At 37.6% G+C, this 22,234-nt stretch overlaps 1 protein-coding gene across 1 annotated transcript; it reads right to left on the bottom strand.

Moving 5' to 3' along the window:
* Positions 1-10,379: 10,379 nt before the first annotated feature.
* On the bottom strand, positions 10,380-11,857 carry LOC106615329 (uncharacterized; the record flags this gene model as incomplete). The annotated part of the gene is made up of 1 exon (XM_014231503.3): positions 10,380-11,857. A coding segment is annotated over one exon (1,371 nt), but the record flags the coding sequence as incomplete, so codon positions are not given.
* Positions 11,858-22,234: the final 10,377 nt, after the last annotated feature.

The following is a 22,234-nucleotide window of genomic DNA, read 5'->3' as shown; positions in this document are numbered from 1 at the left end:
AGCATCTTGTAGCCAATCTAAGTCAATCAAAAGATTTATGCCGCAGTTTCAAAACTGGCGCACGAAAAAAGGGAGCATCAATGCTGTAGTTTATCCGCAGTTGATTCCTAATTATCCGTAGAATTATGAGCACTCGAACGCACCTTTTAAACAACATTAGAAACGCATGCCAACGCCCACGCCCACACCCTAAAGACCAACAAACAAGGCTCGCGACGAAGAAGGGGGACCACTAATATATAAAAAACATCTGCCAGATAGTTAAACAATCTGTCAGACTGACACATGCCACAGCGCTACCTTGATGGAATCGACGGACGTGTTTGGCTTCGTATCGCCAAGGCAACCACGCTGCCAAACACTAAACAGAAAATGAGAATAGTGAAGGAGAAAAAGCAGCCGAAAATAGGGCAGACAACCCCTACAACAACCAACAGCCAACAAGCCGTGTTCACACCTTGCCGTCCGGAGATAACCGATTTGTGTGCTGAACAAAAAACTGCTACAGCTTAAAACAACAATAATAATAATAAATCAGTAGAAATTAAGGGCGGAAACGAGTATGAAAACCAACAACAACACAACCCGATTGAACTGTTTAATTCTCTTGCCTTTTTTAGGGCAAAAACCACAAAAACAAATCGAAGCTGAAATTGATGATTGAAGTTAACGCAAGCGCGAACAGTTGCTTATTGCTGTTGTTGTTGCAGACGCAGTTGTACACAGTTGTAGCGTTTAACAGCAGCCGTTAGTTCATTCTTGGCACATGCCATTGACCCAGCCGCTAGCGGTGCCGCCGTTGTAGCGGTCAATAGCCCTGCGCAATGGCTAAAACGATCGCTAAACAAGTCGCTCGGATGGCGGAGCTAAAGAAACTGTAAAACCGACGCTGCCTATGCAGTGGTTAAGGATAATAGCCACTCATTCAGCTGTTCATAAATGAGATGAAAAAGTTGAGCCGAGCAGGGCAGTGTCGAGGCATGAAACGAACAAAATTGGGAGCCACCAAATAGTCAAGGTTTCTTGCAGTTTTAATAATATGAAGCTTACGGTATACGAGTTTAATTCTTTCGTATAAAAAATACTCAAACGACAAAGAAAAAATTGGTGTTTTCTCCATATATTACAGGTTTTAAGAAAACCGCCTTACTCTTCTCTGCCATGTTTGAAACATTTTTGCTTCTGTTACTCATTCGTTAATGTCATTTCATCTCTATGATTACTCTACTGAGCTCCACTGCGATGTAAAACCAGAGAACTTGAAACTTGTATGTTTTCTGGTAAAACATGTTATTTCTGAGTTTCCTAACCTCAAAACCCCAAAATGTTATCTGCTTCCCTAATCTAATCTAATCCCTAAATCTTTAAACAGTTTTTGGATGACTTCCGACCTAACAACTAAATCAAACATGGACAAAATAATAAAAAGAAGTTGGTGACTGAAATACAGACTAAATCAACGACATATGTTAAACATTATTCACTGCGTTTCGAATTAGCTATTGTTAAAGGCGTAGGGAACCCATTGTGTCCCAAAAGTGTCTGATTCATCTAAGATAAATGGCAAGCCTTTTCGATCCTCTTAATTCATCGGCGTTATGACTTTCTATGATAACTAAAAGTTCTCTAAAAGAGTGGAGTTTCATGTACTAGTCTTTCGGTTTTAATTTTCTGCCGAGATAGGAAATTTCGTCAAAGAGCTGCTAACCCATCTGCACCAAAAATATTTTAATTGGACAAACCATCGTCTGAAAAGGCCTATCAATTATTTTCGAGTTCAGACCTCTTAAAATGAAGAATCTATTATCGTCCTACAACACCTTTCCCAATTTTTAAGGCCTAATTCAATGCAAAATACTATTACTGTTCATTTGACTAGAACTACCGTTAAACCAAGAAAAACTTTACAAGTTCGTTCTCTTTGCGAAGCTCAGAGCAATTACGTCCCTTAATCTTGGATGGTACCTCATTAGTACTTAATTTTTTCTTAACCTGATCTTTGTAGTGTCATTTCTTCTCTTCATAACATTATTACCGTCTAAGAACCATAAAAACGCATTTATGATGAGACACAAGTAAAGATTCTGGTTTGGCTGTATGTATAGTTCATCAAAATTAAGAGATCTGAACTACGACAGTCTATTGAAGAAATCCTCAAAAAAATGTAAGAGCGATACGCCGCAAGAAAAAACAACAAATTTCTTTAGCCTAACTATTATCCACGTGCTGCCGACAACAATTTCTTGCCACACGGTGTGCTCTCGCTGTTGTGGCTAATTACAAAACATAAAAAGCGCTAAGCACGCGAGTTCCCTACAGCTCGCGGTCGTCTTGAACATCCTTAATCTTCGACGTCGATCATTTGCCATTCGAAAAGCCATTAATACAAGCGGGCACAAACAAAGCGCTCCCGTAATGAGTATTTTGTGGCGCGTGCGCACCTTGCAACAGACAGCAAGCACACTGCGCTTGTATGCATCGTAGGCCTCGAAGAGGCTTGCATGTTTAGCCGTCACTGCGGTGATCAGTTGTGGTGGCAAATGCAGCTTGCATTGCGAAATGTGAAGCTGCAACAGTTGTGGCAGATCATTGTTGCAGCCAATTTAGAAGTCAGTGATCCGCGTCAAGCATAACGAAGCGCACACTCCGGAAAGGGTTAACTATGCTGCGCTGCTAGGTCTTGTACGGGTTGTTTATCCTTTTGCGCCATCTTCTCCACTTTTGTCTTCTTTTCCGTTGCATTGGCTTTTGTTGCAACTGTTAGTCTTTCTGTGTGAATGCTGTTGTTATTGTTTGTTTGTATCCTTCTGCCCTCCTGTCTTCCGGACTTGTTGATGTTGATGCATTTGCCGCGAAGTCATTGAGCCGCCGCTGTTGCTCCTTGCTCGGATGGGGATTCCACTGCAGATGCGATCGCAGCGCTGACCGCACGTGCCGTTTATTTACGAGATCAATTCCAAGATGTTGCTGCATTAGGGATGTTGCACCTGTTGCCACCTGTCGTTGCTCAGGCGATCCTGCCGCATTATAATCTTACTTGGTGTTTTCATGTGTGTTTGTTGGGATTTACGAGTGGTACTTCGGTACAAGCAGTTACCTTTATCCCTTGTCAAGTGAACGGTTACTTTTTCAGCACAAAAAAATTATAGCGCGTGATGAAAACGAAAGCAATTTACATTCATTTGCCGTTGCAGGCACTTCTATATTTATATTTGTACATAATAGTCTGTTATTGAGGACAGTTGGCAATTAATTTTTTAAGGAGATCAGAAGGGGTTGATCTTGAATTTGGATCTTCAATTGGTCTTCGCGTTTTTACAGAATTTAACGGTAAGTGTAAAAAGGTAAAGGGAATATTTTAAATATACAAAAGCGGTCTGATAAATAAATGATTTAACCTATCTGGAAAATAAATTTTCTAGAAATCTGCAAACTGGTCCTCTGTGGAGGAGATAACCTCACATTTTTAATCCGTGACTAACTTTTTCAAGTTTGAAAACCAAAATAAGTCGCTTGGATCTAAATTTGAATAATATGGTGTTTGAGGCGGAAGTTCGTTGCCTAATTCAATCCAAATGAATGTGGAGCTCACGGTGGAATCGACCCAATAATCAAAAAAACCGATGACGATTACGTTTCTGGCCGATAAGACAGTCTTCGACTTTTTGGAATAGGTTTGGCGGGTGTAATCCACTGTTTCGGCAGTTCCTTAGTTTCTGAATGGTACAGTGAATCCATGATACGTCGACGGTGACGAAACCATGCAGGCACCTCTTCGGATTCCGCTTAAACAGCGAAGAGCACCGCTGTGTAGGGGTCTCAGCGGTTCACTTGTTGTCTGAGGTGATCAATCGGGACATTCATCGCTCCAGCAGCTTTCTCATGCCCGATATTTTTTTCATTACATGATTCACCTCAGCGATTTCCAGCATTATCAATTGGCGGTCTTCTAATATGAGTTTGTGAATATTTGTTATGTTGTTCTATGTGATACTCGTTTTCGGGCACCTGCGACTTTTAATCTGATCAGTCGACTCAATAAAAAGTTTTAACTAAATATCCAACAAGAAACGGGTTTCACATTCCACATGATTATCATCATCCATGAATTTACATTTCGTTACAAAGGCTTTCTTTATTGCTGAAACTTGTTGACGCGTTTTGTATATTTGCTCTCTTCACACTTTTATCAGCAAGTAAAGAAAACAATAATTTCTGCAAACAAGTCAATAATATTTTCTAATAAGAAGCAATGTAACTTCATTGGACATTATCTATAAATATATATATTTATTTTTTTACTAAGCAAATATTTTCAAACATTCCAAGAAATGGCATTACCGGCTCTGAACGAAGTTCTTTCATAGTGATTCTTCGCATTCTGCGGTGATTCAGCGGCGCCAAGTCGGATTTTTTGCGGAATATTACACAAGCGATAAAATGGGGTTCCCCCCACGAGACTTGACTTCAATTGCACCTTCTTCGGCAAAGCTATCTTATCTAGACAGCCGGTTCTGGTTCAAAGTTGCGCCATATAGCAAGTTTATAAATACTTCAGGTGAAAGCTTTCAGCGTCACTATTCCAAAGAGACAATATACATGTTTTCTAATAAATCTTGGTCCCTTCTTTTTTGTGGGTGGAAATTTCGTGTTGCCGGAGGTTGGAAAAAAGGCTCCTACTATGTAGTTATAAGCCACTATCGAATAGCTGAACAATTTTTACTTTTGCTAGTTCTGCATGCTATAATTAGAAGTTACCTCGATCCAGAATTTCGATATGCAGCTTTCCGAGTGGAAACGACGCATTCTGCTACTAAGAACATAGTTCTCAGCTTACCATTTACATAATATTCAGAACCACATTCATACACAACATCGAGGCATCTTTATTTGAAAAGTCATGTCACAAGACTACCAAACTTTCGACAATTCAATAAATACTGCGTTTAAGCTTACTGATCGTCAACTTCAAATAGTCAGTCCATGACAAAGGTTCTAGCAAGAAAACCTTAATATTTCGGCGCCAAAACGCATCTCCAAATAAATGTTCACACTTCAATTGCATACATCCACATTGTAGTCTATAACGACTTGACAACTTAGTTCACCAACAACCAGGTGGATAAGAGAAATGCACACGCACAACGCATTCATCCGTTTGTTCTTCCGGTTTTTCCTTGCGCGCTTCATTCACTCATCTGCCCTGCAACATGTGCTTGAGTACTTCATTCGATTGTGTCTTAAAAAGTGCAACGACAAATAACGACTTGTTAAAAATAAAACTGAAAAATAAAAAAAACAATTTTGTTGTAAGAAGAGGGCGCATTGTAGAGCAAGAGATAACAGCAGCAAGCAGGAACCCGCATTCTGGCTAAGAGCTGTACTGCGATGCAGCTAAAATGCGCGCCACTTAATTTCCATTGTGGCCGTCGAACTTAAGTACAAACTGCACACAGTCGCAAACGAAGACGAATCGAAGTGGTGAGTAGAAGAGGAAGTAACAGTCAAATGGTAACATCTTCGGTGGACTGTTGTCTTTTAGTGTGCTAGTTCTAGCTACAGCGTCGACAGTAAAAAGTGGAAGGGCGCATAAGACGCGCTGCATCATGGTATTTTCTTCGCGCTTGAAAGGGCACGTGCCCTACCGAGTCGTCACCGCATTGATGGTGGAAGCAGCAGCAATCTACAAGCAACAACCATTAACCACCAGCCAACTGTGAGTGCAACGAATGGCGCGTAATGTGGCATACAATGGTAAGAGGGTCATCTTGACTGCTGATAGTAGCCGGTGATGAACCCACATGACATTCATCTTTCCACTACCTGAAGAGATGCATGCAACAAACTAACCTACAATCTTTTAAGCGCTCGACTAAATGAGTGCACTTTTATGTTCATTCGTTTGTTATTCTTTTCTTTACACTTCTTTCGTCATTGCTATTAACGATTAAAAAGTTTTGGATGCCAAACTGAAAGGTTTTCTTTTGAAGACTAACGAATTTTGAGCAGACTGAAATACGCGAGGCGCATTTTGCTAATAAAAATATACAGGGACGTACGAATTTAAATAAAATCAGATCTCGATTCCAGCTTCGAACCGCATCAAAAAAATTCCGAATTTGGCCTTTCGGAATAGGCTAGGCTAGAGTATGCCCTTATTTATTGAGTAACTCCAAAGAGAGGAGCATAACCAGATATTTAGCAATGGTAGTAGAGTCTATCTACCTCTTAAGAATAGCATAACTTGATTTATACTAGACCCAAACCTAACCCAAAAAAAAAAAAAAATTGGCGTGTGAGTTATTATCCGTATTCGCATACAAAACTGCTACTAATTATGTAAATATAGTGGTATAGAGAGAAAAAGGGAAAGAGTTCTGACCCTAAGGAAAAGATTTCAAGTTTTAAGTTTACTTCTTTTTTACTGACGTAGACACCGCTTACGCGATAAACGCTAATAACAGCAGTCATTTCTTCTTTTTGCTGTTTGGAGCCAATTGGAGATACCAAGGGCAGCCAGGTTCTTCTACACCTGACCTTTCCAACGGAGTCGAAGCCTTCCTTCTCCTCCCCATCATCCGAAGAACATAACCTAGCCAGCGTAGCCGCTCTTGATTTGTCGAACTATGTCAATGTTGCCATATATATCGTAGAGCTCATCGTTTCCAAAATCTTCCACAAAACCATCTGTCCATGTTCTCATTGTCAATGCCCTCGCACCATATACATATAGAGCAGAACAGGAATGATGTGGGACTTGTAGAGTTTGAGCGTTGTTCTTCGAGAGACGACTTTAATTTTCAATTGCCTACTCAGTCCAAAGTAGCTCAAGAGTGGTTCTGCATTGGATTTCAAGTCTAAATTTGTTTTTGGTGTTAACGCTGATTCTTACATTCGAAATTATCTACGACTTTTAAGTTATGGCTGTCAACAGTGACGTGATGACGATGACGCCATAAGAAGGAAATCGACCTACAGTTCTTTTTTCTCTGCTTTCAAAGGCGGGATTTGAACCCAAAAACTCTGCCAGAATCAGGTAATCAACGCATTCTACGAGGATCTTCGTGATGACCATTGAATTTGTACGCAAGACCAATTTCATTACCGGAGAGAAATAAAGTTTGTCTATGAATTTTTAAGGAAAAGAATCAACGAAGCTTTTACCACAAATTTGTACCCAGTTCAAAACACAAAACCACAAAATACCTTAGATACAACTCATCACGTATAATTAATTAAATACATTATACTTGTATATGCCACATGCGCTACAATTTTGTTGTACAACAACAATGCACCTCGCTTAAAAAGGGGAAATGCCGAGAAAATGCGAAGACGAATAATTTTGATGACATTTTTAAATTCAACAAAAAATTTAAAACAAATAAATAAAAGTGACTTCATAATACTGGAGAAGATAATTTGATTTCATTTCAAGTACTTCGTAAGCAATTTTCGTGCCTTATGTTGTTTGCGGTCACAGCGAAGAGGGTGCAAACGGCGCGCTTAGCCCAGGTGTATGCGAGGGTTCGCTCTCACTGTGCGTTGCTAGCATTTACATGTACATATGTTTATTTTTTCTAGCGCTATTAACTTTGTTATTGTTTTTACGTTGCGTAAGAAACACGAAAAGACGACATTGTGGCTGCCACACGTGCAACAGAATGCGAGCAAAGACAAAAAGAATAGTTGCATAGGCGTTACACTAGCAACTGTATTGGAAAGTAGTCGAACAACCAGCAACAGCGCTCGCCAATATCGAGTGTCCAATGTGATTGAATGACAGTACGAAGTTAGGGTCAAAGGGTGCCAACTGCAACTTCGGCTTCCGGTTGATAATTGACGCGCAATTTCTTTACCAAACGTCTCGCTACGCAGCGCAGTAGTGGTGCCTTCTTTAGTTGCATCTTTTTGTGTCACTTTTATACTAGAAATTTCGTAGGCGCAGCTGGTGAGCAAGAGCTGTAGCTATAATTTTAACCCTCTTTGATCGAATTTCGGTTGTGACGACTGTCAACGTGATGTCAACTCATTAAAACCGTATTGCCGATAAAACGCCGAGCGTAATGCATCTGTATTGGTAAGACCATATGGATCGCGAGTCGGTATTACGCCGAATACCCACAAATGCGCGTCTTCCCAACGTCTTTTGATAGCTGCGCTAAGCACATCCGTAATTTTCCTACGCCGCTTGACACCTTACGTTGCACATATGCGGTTTCTGAGCGTTTGGGACGCAAACTTTTCGATTGCCGGTCGTTCACATGCTGCGCACACTGTGTTGTCACCGCTAATGTTCGTGCGCATGCGTCAAACTCATTGCAATTGTAACGTATTTTCGACACGCCAGCTACAAAAGGAAGAAGCCTCTAAGAAAACAACAACCAACAATAATAACTTAGAAAGGAAGTCACCTGAGCGCTACATACATACATATGTATGTAAGTGAAGAACACACGCAGCCCTGGCGTAGAAATTAAGAATACCACCGCATCGTTAGGCTCCGTTACACAATTTGATTACATTTGTGTTAAGTTGGATAAATTAGAAAAAGCCATAAAGTTCCTAATGTGGCGGGCGGGAAAGTACATAACTACATACATACGTATGTCGGTTCTTCGATACCACCGTTGTCTTTTCACCGTGGCGTACCTTCAACGCTTCTAAGATAACTTCTACGCAGGTTTTTGCATAATTATCTATATCACAGTGGTTGGTTGGTTGTTGTTGTTATGTGCGCTTAGCATAAAACGTTGAAGCATTGTTTGGTATTATCAGTCTTTTCGGCTAAGCCTCGAAAAGCTTGGGAAAATCTTTTCTATGTCATGCGGGTGGAGCCGCATTCGCATTCGGTACTCGCGCCAAACCTCTTAAGCGTGGGAAATTTTGGTTTTTTCTGTGGCATTTAAGAAGTCATGCGTTTAATTACGGGGTTCCATTGAAGAGATAACAAAACGATGGAAAATTTGCGACTAAATAAATGCTCACACATTTGTCATGTTTACGTATAGACAGCAACAAAAATATGATATCGAGTTTCAGTTGTGAAATTACGTAATCTGAACTCCCCCATCACCGTTCTCACACTGCCCCCTAAAATCAGCACTCGTGAAATCTTCATACTCAAACAAAAAATAAGAAGCTTTATTAAAAATCATTTCGATATTTCGCACTTTTTTGTTTTTGATTCTGCGGAAATATTCCTATTAATTGCCACTATAAGCCCCACACGGGACTTTGGCTAGGTCCTCTAGTTTCCATCTTTCTTAATTTGGCAAGGCTTAGAAATCAAGATTTTCTTCTTTTGTTTGCCAACGCAGTGGAAGCCGAACTCTTCTTTTACTATCACCAGTCTAACGTTATTTAATGTTTTAAGGGCTGAACAATCTGATTTCAGCGAACGACTTGAGTTTGTGTACGTCGAATTATGCTGACGATCGTATACCATCTGAACAAATTAGACCCAGATTGACAAAAAACTACATTTTCACATGTTTTAATACAAATCTTTATTGTCGCCTTCAAAATAGACTACTGGGCCCCTACGACTTCTTTAACACTTTCGATGATTCCGTAGCCGTAATTTCAATACACAATTTCAAGCAAACTCGTGGTTCAATTCATGCATGGGAAAAATCGCCAGACAAATCTTTCACGTACTCGACATTAATTTCAACAAATCTCTTATTTTAATGGATATTAAAAACCTCTGACAGTTTATATGATTTTCCTTTCGGGCAGCATTGCAAGCTCTTTACAATTACACATTTCGTTCCTTGCCACACAAATCTGTCTGAAGTTAGATCGTGAAGTCTGAACTTTCCAGCAAACTTTCTTTAGCCACCTTGCAATAAAACCCAAGCACATTTTTATAAGGGCTCTTCGATCATTTTGAAAACAACGCTATCATATGTACTTTGTGAGTAGATAGTGCAGAAATATTTCTCTCTAATTGCGATTGTGGCAAGACGTTCATTCTCCAAACCGAACGGTAATGCTCGGCTCTGAAAACTCTCCCTATCCTTCTATAAGCTTGCTTTATATGTCAAATTTATCACTATCAGTGATGTTAGATGTCATTAGTCAAACTTTACTCATTGAGCGAACAGGAATTTCAAACACATGACCTTGGTTCTATTACGAAAGTTAATTACTTTGTCGTCTAAATATTAGAGTTAATGATCTCCTGAGCTCTTGACATAGTATGTGTTTCCACTGACGCATAGCTCTTATTTTTGATAATCATAAACTTATGTCATTTGGGATTGTGGCAAGAAATAGTACCTTCAGAATCGTTCAAGAGGGGACTTCGACGGAATTGGAAGAAAATAATGCCATAAGCAGCTAAAATCAAATCTTTCGAATAAAAATGATTCCGAAACATTTGGTACATGTCTTTATTTCTTTTATAAAAAAAATAATAAATAAATAAATATTAAATTAAAATTAATTCTATTTCACTACATCCTGCAGCGGTCAAATAAACTTATGCCGGCAGACTGAAGTTAATGCGCTTCCTTCTGCCGTAGGGTCTCGCGGTGGTTGCCTCAGCGTCATCACCATCAGCGCTACGACCGAATAGGCCCCAGAATGGGCGCGGTGTCGTGGTTTTATTGATAATAATACAGTTAACATTCTTCTCATCGTCGGCTGTACCGGTACGTGTAAGCGTCTCGGTCTTTGTAAAAGTATTTGTGCCTTGGTTTTCTTCATTCTCCTTATTCAACTGTTTACGTTTATGTTTTAAATTGTTTAGTTTGTGATTTTTGAGACGATTGGCTGTTAGGCGCAAACCATCGAAATCGTCACTCTGGTAATCGGGACGTTGTCGACGTCTCTTTTTGTTGCCCGTGCCACGTCTTGCAGGCGAATTCTTATTCTTTTTGCTTGGTCGACGATGTTTGCTGCCCGATGTATTTGGACGCTTATTGTTAGGACGCTTCTTGTTAGGTCTTCTGGAAGGTTTGCGCGAGGGCTTGTTGGTTGGTTTTTTCGTAGGTCTCTTTGTAGGCCTTTTCGATGGTTTAGGTTTAGCTGTGGTATTCTGTTCCTCAGCCTCATCTATATCAGAATTGTCTTCAGCGTCAGTCTCCAACTCAGACTGACTATATGGTAGAGGTTCGTTTTCACCAGTTGACCAAGTAGCTGTGGTGCTCACTGGACTTATCTCTTCATAATAGAATAGCTGGGAATCCTCACCATAGTCATCAAGATCGTCTTCACCGTCTTCGTCATTTCCCACCGGCAGTAATTCAAAAACCGCGTGTGTTTGTGGATTCACCTTGGGCGGCGTATTGGTTTGTACAATTACTATACCGTTGTGGTTGCTGCCAGCAGCGGGAGTATTAGACTGTACGCTACTTTGATGTGTGATATGCGCCACTACAGGCAAATTGAGTGTGGCCTTGTCTCCCTCATTTTCCGCTTCGTCAGCACCATTATCCGCCGTATTCTGTTCGCCACCGTCATCATTATTATGGAATATTTCATACACACCAACCGGCTTATCTGCTTCCACGTCATCCTCCTCATCTATGGAGACAGCGGTGTCAATACCGCTTGGCGCCGTTGACGTAGATGTTAGAATCTCATCATTGGCCTTATCCTCTTCTTGACCGTAAGCCGAAGAACGTTTGCGTCTACGTGTCTCATAACATTGCCGCCGACCACCGTTTAACTGACGGCCTTCAATGTAGAAGCGTTTAACCTCGATTTCATTGCCATCATTATCAACTTCGGTGAAGGATTCAGCTGCAAATATGAAAAAGAAAGAAAATAAGAAATTTCGCTCATTTTTATAATTTTCAAATGGTTTGAATATAAAAATATGAGGTAAATTGTAGTGTGATCCAAAACTTCGTGAATATTTTGTATTTCAAAAGTTCTCTCAAAAATTTAGCCCATTAAACCCGATTTGTATGATTTATTTTATGTTTAAATTTAACATCACACGAAAAGGAAGTTATGTTTTCCAAGAAAATCAGATGTAGGTAATCGCAAGTATCTATTTGAATACGTATTAACATTTGTGAGGTCTGGGCAAACCCGACCAAACCCGAATTTGTTTCCTGCAAAGACTGAGGCCTCAGCCAAATTCATCAAATTATTGGAGGATTGTGTAAAGCTGCTAAAACAACAACGACAACTCATCACTTCATCACAAACGTATCTAGAACTAGCTATAATATTATATTTGGGGCAACGAAAGCCGTTGGGTAGTATTTAATATATCACACACTTTCTGTAATTTACTCTTCGAGTAAGAATCTTTGCTGATCATTAAGAATCCATTAAGGATCCAATCCAACTCTCACACGATCGGAACACTCTCACAAAAGGAAGATCATTAAAACCAGTAGGTTCGAGAATGACAGCATATAATTGAAATAAAAAATTTAATTTAAAAAAAAATTTTATAATAATTTATATATCAATTATAATAATTTTTTTTTAATTTTATAATAATTTTTTTTTTATTTAATAATAATTTTTTTTTTAATATTTTTCTTATATTAATTTTTTTTTTATTGTAAATTAAAAATATATACTTTTCTTTAAAAAAAATTCATTTTTATTTTTCATTCTCAAAAACAATATTCAAAAGCAGTTATTATTTTTGTAACCTTAACAAGGTATATTAAGTCAGCCACGAAGTTTATGGCACCCAATAGAAAACGCCGGTGACCCTATAAAATATATACATACATACATATAAATGATCAGCATGACGAGCTAAGTCGATTTAGCCATGTCCTGCCTGTGCATACACAAGCTAGTCCCTCAATTTTTAAGATATTGCTCTGTAATTTTGGGCACGTTTTTTGCTCCCTATATAGCTACTTATTTATTGCAACCATCGATATCGGTTCACTATAGCCTATAGCTGCCATACAAACTGAACGCTCAAAATCTAGTTCTTGTAAGGAAAAATTTTTTATTTGACGAGATATCGTGACGAAATTTGACATGCATTATTATCCAAAACAACGGTACATTCTCCGACAGAAATAGTTTAGATCGGACAATTACAGCTTATAGCTGTCATACAAAATAATCGATCAAAATCAATTTTATGCTATAAAAAATGCTAAAAAATGAAGAATATTATAGCTTCGGTGCTGCCGAAGTTAAGTTGTTTGCATCATTTTATATTATTTTAAGTTGTTAAAAGAATTTAATTCAATATTAAAATAAAAATTAAATTAATTTAAACATTTTTATTCAAATTAGTAATATTTAAAAAAATTTTTTTTATTTAATAATTTTTATTATAAATCACAAAAAACATTTTACTTGTAAATTTTCTTATTTTTAATTTAAATTTTATTATGAATGTTTATTTATTTATTGCTATAATTTTATTTTATTTTAGGATATTAAATTTTTACTTTTACTGAAATTTTTTCTAGCTTATGCGCTTTAAATATTATTTAATAATTTTAATGATTAAACATTATTATTAATACTATATATTTATAGAATAAAAAGTTTTTTTTTCTACGATATTGAAAATATCTCATTATAATGAAATTATATTGTTATTATTTTATATTTTTTAACATTATGAAAAAAATTTAAATAAATCCATTAGAAATATTTCTTATAAGTTTAATGTTTCGAAAAATTATTTCAAGCTTCTATAAAATGCACTATTATTCATACAAATACTTTTTTCTTTCGTCCTTCACTTATAGTTCTGCCAATAAATAAAATTTATCAAATATTTTTCACAAGAAATCCCGAACTTGCATATATTCATTTCAACACAATTTCTTTCAATTCAATTTTTACATTATCCTTGCATCCTTCCGTTTGCAAATATTTTAAAGATTTTTTCGACCATAAACCTAATTTCGTTCAAGTGTTAACACATACATACATTTCACCACAGCCGCCGTCAGACAAATCACTAAAAATAATATGGACCACAGATGCTGCCTCATCTTTGTTCGTTGCACAAAACAGTTCGAACTAAAAACCAAAACTAAGCTCAGCAAGCCGAGTGACCACACTTAAATAAACTCGCATTGATTAAGTTACAAGAAAGAACAACAACAAAACATAATAAAAATAGTAAGCATATTTGTTTTATTGTCTAAATACATACATACATATGTAAATAATTTTATAACATCTCGCTAGCAACTTCTTCTAACTAATAAGCTAACGCTTCTTTCTTATTACTGTTTCTTAAAAAAACCGCAACATGTCAGACTCATTCATTATGCATATGAAAAAAATAATAATCTAACTTAAATTTGTTTGTATGTATGTTTATTATTGTCTTCCCTAAGCATCTCTTATTCATACTTATTTAGTTTCTCCGCAGCGCGCCAATCGCTTAAGCTTTCTTCAAGTCAACAAGCTTGCGCATTTTGGGTCAACAAATTGACCGATGATTGATAGTCATATTCTTCCCGTTTGTGCGGTAACTCATAACTTAAGAGTAGAACTACAACAACAAATGCGAAGAACAAGAAATTATTTAAAACTACATAAATTTTGCGGCTTAAAAGTTCAAAAGAAGAAGCTGAAGAGGTCCCTTGTAAACGCTATTTGCACTATCGATCATGATCATGTCTAACGGTTGATTAGTTACACTTCTGACATCAAAATTATTTATGTATGTATGTATGTCTTACACACCCAGCTTTCGCTGATTATTTTATGCAAATCGCTTTCGTGCAGATTTTTATTGCGAATATTAACATATTTTGAAGGGAGATAGCGGAATTTCTAATGAAATAGAAAGCACCTTTCATCATATCACCGATTTTTTGCCAATATTCGCATAAAATACCCATTTATGTATGTACATACATATGTATATTTTTGAGAGATAACCTAAAAAAAATTATGTTGATGGTTGTAAGAAAAATTCCATTGAGCCTCAAGTATAACATTTGTACATCTCTCTGCCAATTTGTGGATTCCATCGTAAAAGAACTGCGCCGGCTTGGCGGCCAAGAATGAAGCCAACAAGTTTTTGATACCGTGTTCTGCTGTGAACCGTGAGGGCGTTCTGCATTAACCGCAACAAATCGTAGTCAGTAGGAGCAAGGTCTGGACCATAAAGTGGATGTGGTTAAACTTTTTGAGGGGTCTAGCAACATGAGGCCGAGCGTTGTCATGATTGAAAGTTATTGCCTCGTGAATAGTCTCAAATTTCGGGCCTTTCCATGAATCACTCGCTTCAATTCGTTGAGTTATTGTCGGTAGCGTTCCCCCATTAATAATTTCACTCGGTTTTAGAAGCTCATAATACAGCACGTCTACCTTGACGTCATGGCTATTTGGCTTTGTCGTTGATCTGGCTGTTTAGCCAAGTTTCACATACGATTTTTTGCGTTTATGGTTATAATAATGAATCCATTTTATAAGACCAGTCACAATCAGTAGAAAAAACGAATTAATTTGTAGCGTTCAAGCAGCATTTCCAATTCGCGAAAACATTTTTTGAGTGACTCCCAAATATTCTGCGAGCTCTTCTTGGATTTGGCAACAATATTCAACTAGTAATGCTTCCAGGTTCTCATTTTCAATATAATAATGAAGTTATACCATCTTTCGGCAAACATACAGCATTGTATATAATGAAAAGCTTGTCTAGTTAGATTAAAGCTTTCTTAGTTCATTGAAAGCTTGCATAAGCGGATGAAAGCTTCTCTAGATGTATGAAAGCACGACTAGCTTGATAAAAGCTTACCTAACTGGATGGAAGCTTATCGAACTGGATGAAAGCTCGTCATTAGATTGAAAGCCAAGTATGCGATGTTATATCTACAAAATGTTTGATTTCACACTCTGTAACAATTATCTTTAAATAGGTCTTATTAATTCTACGTATCCCTGGCTGAATGAGAAATCTTCCTAGCTTAGAACTTGCCTTAATATAATATTATCTAAGTTTTGTGAGAGTTCGTGGATTCAGAGATGAAGCTTTTCTCATCCGCCTCTAAATAAATTGTATTGTTGTGCATAGGTCAATATTTGGTATCTTTATAGAGTTTATGACACACAATTTTGTCATTAGCTGCGCAGTTAAAATCGCGAAGGAGCTTTTCTGTAGTAGACTTGGCGCCATTAGTGGAACAGTCGTACAATTGTGATAGTTTTCGGAATTTTGGTACCAAACTCAGTTTTCGCGCTAACCTCTGAGAGCTGAGAGCACTTGTCCATCATAAAGTTATCGCAAATCGAAAAAAACGCCTCTAAGCAGTTTGGAATACGAGGAGCTTGAGTTGGTCACTAAAATTACTCGAAAATGTCAACAAAACTAGATTTTTTTTAAAATGAGCGAATGGACTTGAGAATTGTAGAAAGACTAGCCTAAATAAGCGCAAGTTCCAGTTAATATTGCGAATTGAAGCTAACTTTAACTTGTTTATTCGTTTCGTCGGTTCAATTAGAGTATTAAAAGGCAAATCAAGAAGAAGAGCAAAGAAACACGTCGAAAATGGATTTTACTAGTACATTTTTCGAGTGGAACATTATATGGATTGATGCATGTTAATACCAAAACTTCACACTCCATCTAAGGGTCTTCGCACTGGAGTTGTTGAGGTCAATTTATGCATAAATTCCAGCATTCCAACATATCCGCGCATACTCGTGCCTAAGTTTCTAATGCTTCAGATTCTTCAAACATGAAACTAAATGCTCGTACCTACTCACATATGTAAGTATGTACTTACGATCCGGACCCAAATGAATTTGTGTGGCATTCTTTCATATGTCTTCACACTTACGTAAGTATTTAAATAGAGGAATATGCAGCTACCAATCTCGAGACCGGGCCCTTTTCCAACCACAATCGCTACACGCCGCACGCTGAATTCTAATGACTGGCGATAAATTTCCCGGTAGCGATCACGCGAACGCATCCAATAACCACAAAGAATCACAAAAATCAAAAACTTTCGAGACGCTGAAGCCGTTGGCTGGCTGATGGATGTCTGCGCCACGCATTGTAGGTGAGCGACTGAAGCGCTGACTAACAAAGAGGTGGAAGGCGGGGTCTCTGTTTAGTTTATCGAGAAAACTTAACAAAGATCGATCGGTAATGGAATTCACAAGTGACAAATGGAAGAGAAAAGCGCAACAACAGACGCAAAACTCTGTGGGCGATGAAGGAGAGGCGAACGTAGAGCCTAAAGCGGCAACCGCTTATGAGGATGACGGAGGAGCAAGCGGCGGCAGTGAAATGCTGCTGTACGTTGACCAAGTCGCTGGTGTTGAATAACAATTCGCGCAACGGCAATAAAAATTAACAACAACAACAACAACAGCAATAAAAGTGTTGCATACGTATGTACAAACAACAAAACGCGTATGCGTAATAAATTCAATCATCTTGCCGCGCTGACTCCTCAAGCACACACAAAACGAAGAAGAAGAAGATACAAGGCATGCGCGGAAAACTCCAGCACAGCCATCTTCTATCTGCGCTCAAGCAACGAAGACGCGCCTCAAACGCAACTGTGGCACCAACACAAGAACGCTCTTCAATGCTTCGAGCAGTTGTTTGTCGCAAACGCATTTGTCCATTCGACTGACTGATTTCGTATGGAGAAGATGTCGCCGATTTCGAACCATTCAATGTTTCCTACTCGTATAAGCGTTTGTAATTGTGTATGCACGTATATATGTACATATGTAAGTATGTGTATGGGAATGTATGTGTGTATCTTTCTTTGTTTGGCATTGGCGCGTTTCAATTGTTCTTGCTGGACTTCGGTGTGCAGAATGGCTTGAGAAGCGGTTGAGCTGGTGAAAGAACTCCGTGCTTTATCTTCTGAGGAAACGGTAAATAAAAACATTATTCTTTTATATGAGCGTATTTAAAAATTATTACCACATATATTTGTGCAAAAAATATGGTTTCCCTAATAATTTGCAAACACTTCTTGAAGTACTTCAAGAATGTATGTATGTGCAAATATTTCCATAAAGTTATAGAAATCACAGCAAAGGTTAGTCAATAAAATTGAAGTTATTGAAACCACAAAAGTTTATTACATCACATTCTTCTTCTTCTTGATTGTCGCTGTCTCTCTTTTTTAAATGATTACTCTCTATAACCCCCAAAGCTACTTTGGTCACCTACCTTCAACAAAGAAGCCACCTTCTTCTCCTCCGCAATAAGATGCGAGACTCTTAGATTCGAGATCAATGTCCGCATTTTTTATAACCTGTGACAGTGGTACCACTAAACGAAACAAATATTTGATATTTTATTAATAAAGACCTCGGTAAGGGTTCTTGTCTTCACTATAGATATTATGTCGGTCAGCTACCAGAAGTTTCCTCATGGGTGCTGAATTTCCCTACCTCGTTGATCCTTCCGTTGAAGTAGCAATCAAATGTGGGATTTTAATCCAATTGCGCACATTTATATGGTACAAAGAATAAGCTATATAAGGGATCTGATAAGATTTTCAAGAGCTGCCGATTCATTTAGACTCTAATCCTGCATTGACTTTTACGCTCCTATAGTGAGGAACCAAATCTGAAGCGATTACAGGATCTTGCAATATCTACTTCTTCCACTTTGATGATAGAAAGTAAACAAATAGAGAAGATAATATTTGATTGCTTAGGGAACACTCCGCGCCTAAATTGAATTCCATTTTGAATTTTTTGAGCAGACTTTTTCCTCGCTTGTATTCTCTTCCTGCATTTCTTTATAGAGCGTCACTACATTCGAAAGATTATACTGGAGCATACCTGCCGGTGGGCAAGTTCTGATTTTTTTTAAGAATATTATTCAGTATTTTCTATTGCCTTCTACTGGGAATAGAAGACAGAGCGAGTGATTGATAACTGAAAGTTTGAACTACGGAACCGTCGTTTTACTGGTAAAAACATCGGTTCAGTTTGATTCAAGTCTACGCTCTTTTCTCTTAAAACGGCCCGTTGTGAAAGCTTAAAGATTATCTCCGAAGATCATACGTAATTACTAAACCTAATAATTGCACAAAATAAAACATCAAATTTTGACAGGAACTTGCACAAACATCCACTAATGTTATAACCATCTATATCATAACTCCAAATGACTGTCATCTGATCTACTTTCCAGTCTTCATATGTTTCTCAGGACTTCCAATTTTCAACGCAAGCTGTATGGAGATTTCAAGAAACCAGTCACTTGAGCTTCTCTTCATAAAAATGTTGTAGAAGAAGCACCCGAAGTAGAATATACTTGTAGAATGTTAGCTGCCACGACCTAACCAATCTGAGTGCACCTCATGAGAGTGCCAAGTAAATATTATACAAATACAAATTCACAGTCGTGGAATTTCGCCGAAGCGGAACCTTTACAAATAGTTACGTGAGAGATTTGGTGTTTTTTTTTCAGCGATTCGTCTTTCTCACTTACACAGGAATTTTGCATTGTTGCCAAAGTTTTTTGAGCTACTGAAAGTGAAATTAAGAACTATTTTGTATTTAGTTTCAGTAGCATATCTATATAGGTATTAGGGAGGAGCGAAAAATAAATATTTTTTTTTTGCTTAGTCTGAGGGTCATATCTGTAGATTATAAAAATAAGAAAATTTTTGGAAAAAACTTTTTAAAATCTCACTCACTTTTAAAGTAAAGTTTCGAGTTAAAGTTTTTATTTCGTAAAAAATTTTTGATAAGTGTTCTAGAAGCTGTGGAGAGTCATCTTTCTGGCCAATTAAAAGTTATCAACTTAAAAAATTGTTTTGTGGTCATTATTGGAGTTTTAAAAAAAAGTCTTAAACGACAACATGCTTTCCTTAAGGGTTAAAATAAATCTTGAGTCAAAATCCGTCACATTCGGTAATTTTTATATAAATATAAAGAGTTCAAACCAAAAATTTTGTAAAAAAATAAAATTTAACTCGAAATTTACTTTGAAACTGAGTGCGCCTCTAGATGTTAAAAAAATTTTTTTTTGTACAAAAAATTTCTTTATTTATATTCTACAGATTTGACCTTCAGGCTAAGCAAAAAAAAATTTTAGTCGCTTCACCCTAATGAGTATACATATATTTGTTGAATAATTTTTGTTTTCACATTTTTACATAATTTTTTACAAAAAAAGTGGACTCAGTTATAGTTTTAAGCGAGAAGATGATTTATGCGCTTAACAAAGAAAGAAACAGTTGCTCACATATTTTTTATTTAATTAATTTAATTTTTTGTCGCATGCCATTTTTCAGTGGTCGAAAATAATTTGCAATTACTGTCAGCTGCCAAGTGGGCGTGCGCAGCATGGAGAATGGCAAAAAGCGAATGGAATTGGTATGGGTGGGCAAGATGTCATAGACGGTGATATACAATACATATATGGTATAAGCATGTTTGTATGTATTTGTTGTGCGTTTGATGTATGAATAGGAAGCGGTAAATTTAGATTCTGCCGATTTTTTTATTGCTTAAATTAGACTAAAAATAATGCAAAAGTGTCTTACGAGCGAGAAATCTGGAAATTAGGCGTAAATCGACAGTTTGGCCGAGCAAACGAAAATTATATATTAGCAGCTGCGGCGCAAAATGATTTGTGAGGAAGGCTAGTATATATGATCTGAAAATTTTACTAATTTGATTTGACTCTTTTTTAGTTTCTTACAACTTTTTTTTTTTTGATCGTGTGAAGTTTGTACTCCTTGTGTGTGCTTGTCAGTTCTTTATTTTTGACGCGAAAAGTTTGGCGTTTTTTTCTGTGGAAAAAATCCGTTTTCAATGGAATCACGGTCACCGAATCATTGAAAATGTTGCAGAGATGTTTTATGGAGTCCACTTTATCAGGAACACAACGAACTTTCATCGAAAACTTAACTAATGCAAGCATCCTTTGTTAATGACGATAACAACGAAAAAGTTGAAGGAACAGTGCTTGAAAATCGTCGTGGCATAAGAGGGATAGCAGAGGATCTTGACATCTCTTATGGATCGACGCAACAAATTTTGGTTAAAGTTCTGGGTATGAAGCGTGTCAATGCTAGACTCGACCTTAAGCTTTTACAAAACGACATCGAGTTGACCTCGCAAAACAGTTACTTGTCAATATTACGTCGAAACTATTCAACAATCTAGCGAATGACGCATCAAAAATCAGCCGAAACCGAAAAAAAAACAAAATTCACTGAAGGCACTGAAGGATATATTAAAGAATTGTACTTGGTAATTTTTTTTTTGTGTCAGTCCGCAACAGTTTTGAACCGTTGGTATACGTATGAGATTTCCGAAAGTACTGACAGAGGCATCAGGGCGAGATGGAATGCTTTAAGTACATGCAGGATTGCCAAAATCATGTGCAAAAGTCCCGAAGGAAAGCTCGCATGATGTATACTCACACAGTTTCAAAAGGACTGCAGGACGGTGGTTGGCCTGATGACAAGTCACAACTTACTGGCATCGCATGCGAGCCGCATGGGCATAAGTAACGACGTTACAAGCAGAAAGTGCAAAGAATTAGATATGAGAGAGACACTAGAAGACGTCCTAAGGCTTTGTACAATATTATCTAAAACCCATATATAGGAGCTTCGCAGTTAAAGGGGTTAGAGAAGTATAAAAAGTATCAAGTCGCTCTTAAAGTTCGCAGAAAACCTTCACGTGCTGTATGACGAATAACATACTTCAGCTCAAATTAAACTGAGCCTCCATCTGGTATTACTAAGGATCAGTAGTTTTAGGTATCTTGTGGCAGGCGGCGTATAGGTTAGGTTAGACCTATACATATGTGGATATGTGTATAGGTATGTACATATATCTGACTTACAATATGTTATATAAGAATATATTTTATAACAAAACTATATAGATATTTACTTACATACGTACATACCTACAAACGCACGGCCTCCAGTGACTCAAAAAAAATGAACGAAACACTTAAAATAAAATAAATATTTACAGTTGTAATTCCAAAAAACAACAACAAATCATTCAACTCATGCGCCATAATAAATACGAATAACTGCTGCACGCACGCATGCGCAGTTTGAAAATCTGCAATCGCAAAATCACCATAAATACACGCGATCAATATCCGTCGATGGTTGTTGGTCTGATGGACTGATGGTGGATCGTTGATGGCCAGCACCAACGCCATCACAATAACATGAACACACACACGTGCACAGCATACATTCTAAATATGCGCATAAATGCATGGCAACACACACACACAAGCGTCTGACCCAAAATGCACGAACGCCGTCGTCGTGTTCGTCGCGGCCGTCAAGGTGAGAGAAGTAAA

The sequence above is a fragment of the Bactrocera oleae genome, chromosome 5 (genome assembly GCF_042242935.1).
Source record: "Bactrocera oleae isolate idBacOlea1 chromosome 5, idBacOlea1, whole genome shotgun sequence".
Taxonomy (NCBI): Eukaryota; Metazoa; Arthropoda; class Insecta; order Diptera; family Tephritidae; genus Bactrocera; species Bactrocera oleae.
This window is presented reverse-complemented; position numbering and strand designations above follow the sequence as displayed.